General features: G+C 39.0%; 1 protein-coding gene across 1 annotated transcript in view; it reads left to right on the plus strand.

Moving 5' to 3' along the window:
* The window catches only part of CUNH20orf194 (chromosome unknown C20orf194 homolog), a 149,989-nt gene that overhangs the window by 74,590 nt on the left and 65,984 nt on the right, over positions 1 to 9,415 (plus strand). Inside the window, exons 12-17 of the mRNA XM_019526048.1 lie at positions 1,030 to 1,066; positions 4,442 to 4,529; positions 5,423 to 5,499; positions 5,851 to 5,895; positions 6,321 to 6,366; positions 8,382 to 8,493. Of these exons, the coding sequence (XP_019381593.1) occupies positions 1,030 to 1,066; positions 4,442 to 4,529; positions 5,423 to 5,499; positions 5,851 to 5,895; positions 6,321 to 6,366; positions 8,382 to 8,493 (405 nt within the window). The remainder of the gene's footprint in view (positions 1 to 1,029; positions 1,067 to 4,441; positions 4,530 to 5,422; positions 5,500 to 5,850; positions 5,896 to 6,320; positions 6,367 to 8,381; positions 8,494 to 9,415) is intronic.

Here is a 9,415-nt window from a genome sequence, read left to right on the forward strand (position 1 = left end):
GAGACTGCAGCTGCTGGGCAATGGGGTGACCCTGAAGCCAGGAGCCCTGTTAGCTGGGAGCCTCCAGTTTTGGGGATCCATTTGCCCCGCCACCCATCTGGGAGCACCAGTCTGCCCCAAGGGCCCCTGGCCACACATTCAATTAATGGTGTGATAGGAAACCACTACAAAGTTCTCATGCACGCTTCATAGCTTATTCCTCTTTTTAGCACACCATTAATTTATTGAGTGTGTGGCCAGGTGACCACTTACGGCATGATTAACTGGTTATCATGCCTTAACTGTAATATGTAGATGGGACCTGAAGGCTTGGAATTTAGGCATGTGAACAAACCCAGGGAAGTCGGTTGGACTTCTTGCTTGTGAAAAGTAAACCACATGCGCATTTAGGATTGGCATCTCTGGCAAATGTTTTTCAGACCCAGAAATTTCCAAGATCTTAAATTTATTTGTACACCTAAATTTGGCAGGGGAGATGAACATGACCCAAGTGCTTCAGCATTATCCCTGTTTCATTAAGAATAGCTTTTTAAAATATAGTTTATGACAGTTTGTAGTGCTGTGAAGTCTTTTTACTCACTTTTCACAGTGCTTTTAAGATGCTTGAAGTACTATAAATGTTTGTCCATACCTTAAGTGGCCTAATTTCCAACCCCCACCAAGGTATTGACCCTCCTGCAGCTCTTAATTTAAAATGCCTATATTAATTTGGAAGTGTACCGATTACTGATGGGAATTTGGGAATTTAACTTTAGGCACCTAGGTGTAAGCACTTGGTTTAGTTTTCTGAGAGTTTAACAAACCCATTCATTTAAGCAGAACGTATCTGTCCTAATATGTGTACTTCTTTTTAATATAAAACTAGAGTTAAAAAAATACTCTGCAAATTAATGATATGGTAGTTGTTTAGGTTTCTGACATCCTGGTCCTGTATCTTGAAAGTAGGTATTCTTTGTATGAGATTGCATGATGTGATGTACTACCATTTAAAACTAATTTGAACTATTTCACCTTTTACTTTTTCTACAGGGAATGACAATGAGATGCACAAGAAAGCTGAGCAAGTGTAAGCTAGCATTATTTTAATTTATTTTTGTTCTGTAACTCACCTTATTGTTAGTAAATCCAAATGTTCCCTTGAGGCAGGAATATGATTCCTGGTAGATAAAGCACAGGTATGTTGTTTTTCCTTTTGCAGAATATTATTTTTATTGGAGTAGATTTGTTAATCAGATGCTGACAAGTAAGAAATCCAAAATATCACTAAAGATCCAAAACAGAAATTTAAAGGAAATGTTAAAGGCTTTAAACCCCCCCCCCCCCAAAACTTAAATTTACTAATACAGAGAGATGCAGCTCTGCCCAGCCTTCTGCCTAAATTTATTAAAATCATGTATCTTTAAAAGAAGCATAGTAAAATTTAAGCACAGGCATGTATCCTCTAATCTGATAAGCACGCTGTATCTGATAGTTTGCATTGTGCTGCAGGAATGCAGCAAAGGGTAGAGGGAAAAATTCTGCTTACACTAATTTTAAAATGAATTAGGAAATAGGATAAATGACCATTAAAACTTTCTTAAGCGTATATTAGTTTTCATTGACTCAGTACTCATCTGCCATCAAATAACACTTTGTCTCATTCCTTTTGGCTCTGATGTTTCAAACATTGCTGTATTCTGGGCAGAGGGTTGTGGCAGTGTGGTTAAAACCCTGTATGTGCCACAAATAAACTTTCAGCACAGTGTCTGGCCCCTGATTCTGCACAGCTTAAACCCAAGCAGTGAGTGTGGCTGTTGGCATGTGTTCCTTTCTTTCCTCTACTGCTGAATTTAGTGGAGAGAGAAAGGGGGAACAGCAACAGCATTTACCCCCTGGGCTCCAGAGCCATACAAAACTAGCGGCTCTGACTAGACCCTGCCCCAAAAAGCCATGAGCTCTGAACTTACCAGTTGAGATGGAGCTGTGCCAGGAGCTCATGCTGACTAGGCAGTGAGCTCAGAGCTCTCTCTGCTGCACATGCACAACCAAAATACGGGGGAAGAACGTACCCCTCCTCCCCCTTCCCCCATTCCTGGATCTGCTACCACCTCTGGGGCTAAGTGCAGACAGTGTCACAGGCCAGCTGGGCACTGTGAGTATATCAATTTAGTTGCAGACTGACTGAGCACTGCAACTTTATTAGCCACTGGGCTTTTTGGTTCGGGATCAAGGAGGTGTTGTTGGAAAGGAAAGAAATGACAAGTTTCACTTACTAAAAGGAATGAATTTTACTTACGACAACAAAAGATATAGGTTGCATATATAGTAGTTAATAAAAAGGTTAAGCTAATAAACAGACAACATAACAGTACAGATTAAAATTGACAGTGATAATAAAACAGATAAAGAAATTAACCAAGAATTCCCACTTGGTTAGTAACATATCGATAGTCCCTCAGTTAGAAGATGCATGTCAAGTTGAATCAGCGAAGTCAGACATCTCTGAACTGGGCTGCCCGAAGGAGAACCGGTGGAGGCCCCTCCGTGAGGATCTGGTCCTTGCTCTCACAGGGAGTAAGAGAAATCCGTGGGGGTATGGGACAGCAATGACCCTCCTGTTCCGTCCTTCCCGAGGGTTATTATGATTTGTGTGTTCTTTTATATTCTAATTATGCTAATTTTTTAGTTATGTAGCCATTCATAATAATTGCTTTATAGCTGTTATCCTATGGGGTTAAAAGGTGTTAGAAATTATTATAATAAGTTACTACCCAAGCTTGGGTTTATCCAATAAGCAAATTGCAACACAGCATCTTCAGGTTTGAAATGAACGTTACCTCGCCTAAATCCAGCCCCTTCAAAACTCTTTGACTATGCTTTTTTGAGATATCCAGTACATTTTAAGAAAGGACAAGCTAGGCAGTTGAATCCAGTTTTTATCACCATCAAGGCTAAATTCTGAGCGAGAAAGAAGTATTAGGTCAACTAATTTCACAGCTATAGCTTTGTCTTTTGTGTGCCACTTTCAGCTTCTTGATGCCCACTCTTCTGCATTCCCTGAAACAGTCTCAAACAGCCATTACGTACAGCTCTCTATCTTTGTTTCCCCTCTGATTTTTGAAGTCCTAGACGTTTTTTTATAGAGATGATCTTCCTCATGAGATATGATAACTTTAGAAGACTTTTTCTACTCCCTGTGGGGTGAAACATTTCCTGCCAGACACAAGCCTACTTGACAGGTTGAGAAAATAGAGATTTGACAGCGAAAACAATAATGGCGACATTTATGCTGTATATTAGTGACTAGGAAAACAAGTTCACCATTCACTGTGAACACAATGAATGCAAAACTATTAACATGAAGTAGAACATTATTGTTTGCCAGATAAATACTCCTGAGGGCCTAAGAGAACTTTCTCTTTGTTATCCTTTGTTCTTTGTAAAGAAAAGCCCCATTTAGTGTTTTATGCATAACATATTTTTGGGATTAGTCCAGAATTTTGAACGTCTATAATCCGAGTGTGGGTGGGGGGGAGGGGTAGCAGCTTCTATCGCTCCTTAGGAAAAACATCCAAAGCAGGATGTTATTTGTGAAGCACAGTTTAATCCCAAATTTGGCCATTTTTAATTAATGGCTATACAAGTTGTTTGGCTGGGGGTTTTTTTACATAATTCTCTAATCTGTGTGGTGCCAAGGATATGTAGGATTACATTTGTTCCTCCACGCAGAACGTTGCAGCCTGAGACTAACTTGTTTTGCATTTTGCTATTGTAGTAATTATGCTGCATATTAAACCGCGGGTCTTCCTTGTTTTTGAGGGGCATCTTGCCAAGGTATGCAAGGAACTTGGAGAGAAAATGGGACCAGATTTGTGAGCCAGAATGACAGTATCAGGAACACATCAAGTTGTATTGTTTTTAGTGCACTCTACTTTTTCAGCTCAATGAGTGAATTTGGTTTCTGTGAGATCATGCAGATAAAACAAACCAGGGGAAACCCCTGCAAAACATAGACAAAACACATCTATGTGAAATGTCATATTTCTAGTTCAAGCTCAGTACTGCCGTTTCCTCAGCATGGTTAGTTTGCTACAGAACAAGTAATTCCTTCCCTTGCATAGGTTAGCCCAGTATGTTTCTAGGATCTTTGGCATCTAGAACTGGGACTGTCTGTAAGACTAATCCAGGATGCAGTCTGCAAAGGGGCTTTCACTGGTTGGTAGCAGAACTTCCGTTTGACTGATTCCAGTCAATGTTTTTAAATTAATTTTAATTTTTTTATGTGGGAGCAATATTGGAGATTTTAAATGTCTACACAACTTGAAGTAAGGCCTTCTGTGCGTCTTTCTCAATGGGAAACCTGCTTTATTAGAAATAGGAAACATTGACTATTTTTTTTCTACTCAGTTAACTGCAATAACCAATATCTTTTTAATACCATGTCTGTATTTATTTTTTTCAGTATGCTCTTGTCCCAAATATATGCTGCAGTGCTAAAAGCTGTACTTGCTAGCATTGAATGTTATGCTAAAACGTCCAGTGAAATCAAGGTAACTAATAGCAATTCAGTATATCACAGATCAGGGCTTTAGTGGCAAGGGACGGGACACTGCACTGGGCCACACTATTTTGGGACACAGGTCCCCCCAGGTTGCCCTAATCATACAGTTCTCCTTTCAGCTCCACCTCCCCCCTCTAATCCCTGTTGTACCATGCACACAGTACCCTTTCTTAACCTTCAGCTCCATGCAGGCTCCCCCATGGCAGCCGGCCACGCAGGTAGTCAGGCCGCTGGCTCCCCCAGCACCACAAGCTGGCTGTGCTGTGTTTCCTTGCCCCTTGGAATGTGGGCATGTGGCAGAAGCCAGAATAAGGAGGAAGAGCCCCTGAGGCCTGGGCTGCTGCAGCAGCTCAGTGGGGAACCTGGGAGGCTGCATGCTAATACTTCCGCTGCCAGGTGCAAAGCCCCATCATAAATGTTAATTTAAACAAGTTAAACAAAACTTCTGTCAGTCCTGTTTGCCATGTTGTCGTGCATATAAACATTTAAAGTAAAGGCCTTTTGCTTCCTTTGCTTTAATTTTGTTTTTAAATTTTGGAGGTTATCTGACATGGCTAGAACAAATTGCTGTTGATGCAAATCAAGTTGGTACATTGCCCTTAGTGAGTCTGAGATGTCTCTTTTAATTAGTGCTCTTTCAAAGTATAAATGATTTTTATACGTGCTGTGCCGAGGTGTCTCGACTTTCTAGCAAGAAGAATATTACAATTACATTGGTTAATAAGCCCAGGCAGCTAATAGTTTGGTGCATCTTTAATATTTTGCAATAATGTTTGGGTTATGGTCTTTGTTCAAAGTATGCATGCTCCTCGAAATGTTAAGAATTCTGTAATCCTGATAATTTTGCAGGGATGGAAAGAGACTTTTTTTTTCCTTTTGCAGGCAAGGGAAACAGCAGAAGAGAATCTTCTATCCATGCTAGATTTGTTTAATTTAACACAATTTAAAACTGCATTATGGTAGGTATTTTCAGTTATGTAGTGATGTACTTAAAACAAGTGAAACAGCATCAGATAGATTTGCCCAACCCTGATCTTCATCCCCAGGCCCCCTTCCCTGCACCCTGAGAAATCACACTTATGCACTTTTACTTTTTTTAATTTGGCCCATAAACTGCTTAAATAGTGGGAAACTCTGTGTTGTTGCATTAAAAAGATTAGTACAATAATTACTTTATTTTTCCCCTTCGTGTTGTTCCTGCTTGGAAAGTCATTTTGGCTTTGAAACCGATTTGAGTCGTTAGTAGATAATAATAGTAGATCTTCAATACAGACATATTTTCATTAATTACTCTTTCTTTATATCCATAGTTCCAAGATAGCTTTTCAGATTCAAGCCGTGAATAATCATGGAAGGTCAGTCTCATCGTCATCTTTTTCATATGGAAAAAGTAGTTATCTTAATGTTAGTTAAACAAAGACTAAATGTGTTTTCCTTTGTATAACAAACCACACCCTTTTTTCTTTCTGAAGATTTATATTTCTGTAGAATCTCAGTGTCATTTGAAAAATAAAACAGTTTTGGCAGAGCATCTCTGGGGCAGCATGAACTCATTCAGAATTCTTTTTTTTTTTTTTTTAAATAAATGTGTTTTGAACAAGGTTGTCTTCTCAAACTTGTCATCTTACCATGCTGTCTAAAACCCAGTTGTTGCTTAACTAACTAAAATGCTCCAGAAGGTGTTTATTACAACCTGAAATGGTCACTCTGAATGCATGTTGTGAACTCTCACTTAACACTGGCTAGTTTTTTTAAATATTCAAATATTATTTTGTTTTAGAATTATTCCATTGGACAATGAGGATAGCCTTTATCTGGTTAAAACTGTAAGTAGCGTTTCTCAGTTCTGCGACAAATGTCTGGGCTGTTTTATGTCCAAGTATAGTAGTGTTTTCTCTTTATAGTTGGAAATTTCTGTAAGTAAAAATACATGACCTTATTTAAAAGTAATCACTTGAGATTGCAAGCTGTGGAGAGCCGGCAGACAGCTGGAATGTCTGCAGTTTATAGTGCCTGCCTTATGGATGCAAAAATGGGTAGCGAGATGTTTTTATGACATTTCCTTTTCCCCTAATGAAGTTTTGGAGCTTAGCCCAGTGGTTGAGACAAGGGGAGCTGTCTGTTGGGAGTCCCATATTTGATCTGAGCTAACCTTAATTGTCCTCATTATACTTGTCTGGTCGCAGGGAAATCATGTCTCTATGGGGCAGACAAACCTTAAAACAAAAACCTCTGTGCTAGGCATGATCACGTACACTTTGCTTTTCTGTGTACCTTTGTCTTTTGATCTGGAAACAGTGTAGTTGTGAGGAGCAGTGCTAATTAGTTGGCATGCAGTGCCTTCCTGCTAGCCTGCTATTCCTGATTTCAGGTGGCAGCTTGTGAGCAGCAAAGCAAAATGTTTTGGCGCCCCATTGCCTAGCATGGTAAAAGCTTGAAGAATAGATGTGTTCCTAACATCTTCATCCATAAAGTAGGACAGTGCATTCTTACTTTGAAGCTCTTTTTAAGGGCTGTATTTTATTAAGGCTAGGGTTATAAAGTGTTAAAAGGGCTTTCTCGTCTCCTGGGAAAGAATGAAGGCCTGGAAGTTAAAGCCAGCTGCTTTCTAAGTGAAAATAAACCACAAATGTTTAACAATGGTGGTAAACTCTCATTAGGTAATTTTCAAAGGGAAGTGTTGGATTTTCTATTCACTGATGCACTCAAAAACAAGAAATGCCATGTCTTTTATTGGAAATGGCAGCAGAAGGCTGGAAGGTGTCACATGCTTTGAGTCCCATCCCTTGCAACTGTAGGCAGCCATGTGTCACAGGAATATCTGCTCGGAACCCTCCAGCACCCCTTACCCACAAGGGACACTATAACCCACGCCCTCCCTCTTTTAGTGTTACAGGAAGAGGGCAAGAGGGTTGGTTAAAATCATATGGGCATATTTAACTTGGGGTAGTAGAGCAGACCACACAATACAACAGAAGGCAGAAAATCTTCTATAGTCCTTGTTGTTTTGACCTAGGTATAGATTGCTTCTTGGCTCCAAATCTGAATACAGGAGCAAGATGCAACAGCCACATACCTGGGTGATTTCGTAGTACTTTCCTGCTGCAACAGCAGTATGGAGTTATGAATTTTACTACTTAAATTCAAAGGGTTTTGACTTGAAATTTTTACTGACTTATATCAGCATCATATAATATTGGGTAAAAATTGATACCATAAATTGACTTATCATGCAATTGATATAATCATTGCTTACTACTGGTCCTAAAGATTTTTTTTTCTTTTAGATCTCTTTATTCCATATAAGCACAAATGGGAGAGCCATGTGATGTTAGGTGTATCATATTGGGTACAGTCCTGGTTGCGTTTAATAAAGAGAGAAGTTTGATTTTTTTTTTTTTTTAAAGACGTATTCTATTTTGATCTATTAACCTTCACCTTATTAATTCGATTGCTTTATCAGTATTGAAAGAACTCTTCAGTTCTCAGTATAATACAAGATAGCTTTTATGTCATGTACTAGTTAGTCTGAAGTAGTACATGTGCATATAAATATAGATATGCTGAGGGAATACAAAGATCATATTTGGAAAATTGAAAACCATTTGAAACTTGATGGAGTTTTGAACTCTGGGTTTCATAAGATCAGAACCCTATTGCACTGGTAAAATCCTTGGCTCTTTTATTTGTGTGTGTAGTGTGGAAGTATATTATTTAAAACAGCTAAAACTTCTGTGAAATCTGTTCTTGCTGTATTCGAAACATTTCACCTAAGAAATTGGAATCTAATAAAAGGCTCCTCTGCTTCGTCTCCCTCCCCCTTCCCACCAATTTGCTCTAGGCGGCTATGACCATATATGACATCCCAGATTTGCTAGGCGGAAGGGGATGCTTGGGATCTGTAGCCTTTTCAGAATCATTTCTAACAACCCAAATATGTGTGAAAGAGAAAGGTAACTATTTCCGTGTTACTGTCAAGCTGTAATGTGCATATTGCTATTCTCTGAATTTGTTTCTGTATATTTGTAATGTAGCAAAATGCTCTCTTTCAGTATTGTTCCTACCACTGATTATATGTTGAAGTTATTAGTAATGATCTCATGTGAAGTGTTAGTTGACTAGCAGTCTAAATCATCCAATTAGTTATTTTGTAGACAGAAGTTTTGTCTCTCTGCATCCAATCTAAAAGCCTTGTTTCACTCTGGTAGGATTACTTGACAGTCTCTCTGTCCTACTGAATATTTATTTGTTGCTTTTCACAATTAAAAAAAACCATTTTTTCTTTACATTTCCTAAACCACTACTTTGTCTTGAATAGAAATCAGTAAATAAACTAAAAAGGAAATGGATGCAACTTTGCTTTTGGAATAGAATTTTTCCTGAAATACACAATAGAGGGTAACCTTCAAGTAGCTTTAAACCCCCATTAGATGTTTTCTACAGTGCTGAAGTGAAGAAAACCACTTAACTGCCAAGGTTTTGTGTGTTGTCTATGTATAGGAATTCTTAAAATACTTAGTCTCTTAAAGACGTGCTCAAGGCAGAGGTTGTAGCCAAGAGTGGAACATAGCATCACAATTTTGAACGATGGAGCAGGAGAGGAAGGACTGAGAGGGGAGACAGTTATCTGACACTTGGTGGTTTTTAAATAATTTTTAAAAACACCTAATACCAATTGTATGTAAAAGGTGTCACTGAATTTGGGGTCAAACTTTGAGAAAGTGGATGAGCTGGGGAGACGAGGCAAGAAAGAGTTGAGGAATAAAGTAACATGTTGAGGTCAGAGTCGTGTGTAAACACCTAGGCATTGGGGTCTTGAACGGGCAGCCTCCCACTTGTATTGTAACACCAGTTTACAACAAAGGTGTGGCAGGC

The sequence above is a fragment of the Gavialis gangeticus genome, unplaced genomic scaffold (assembly GCF_001723915.1).
Source record: "Gavialis gangeticus isolate Ggan-Ray unplaced genomic scaffold, GavGan_comp1, whole genome shotgun sequence".
Classification (NCBI taxonomy): domain Eukaryota; kingdom Metazoa; phylum Chordata; order Crocodylia; family Gavialidae; genus Gavialis; species Gavialis gangeticus.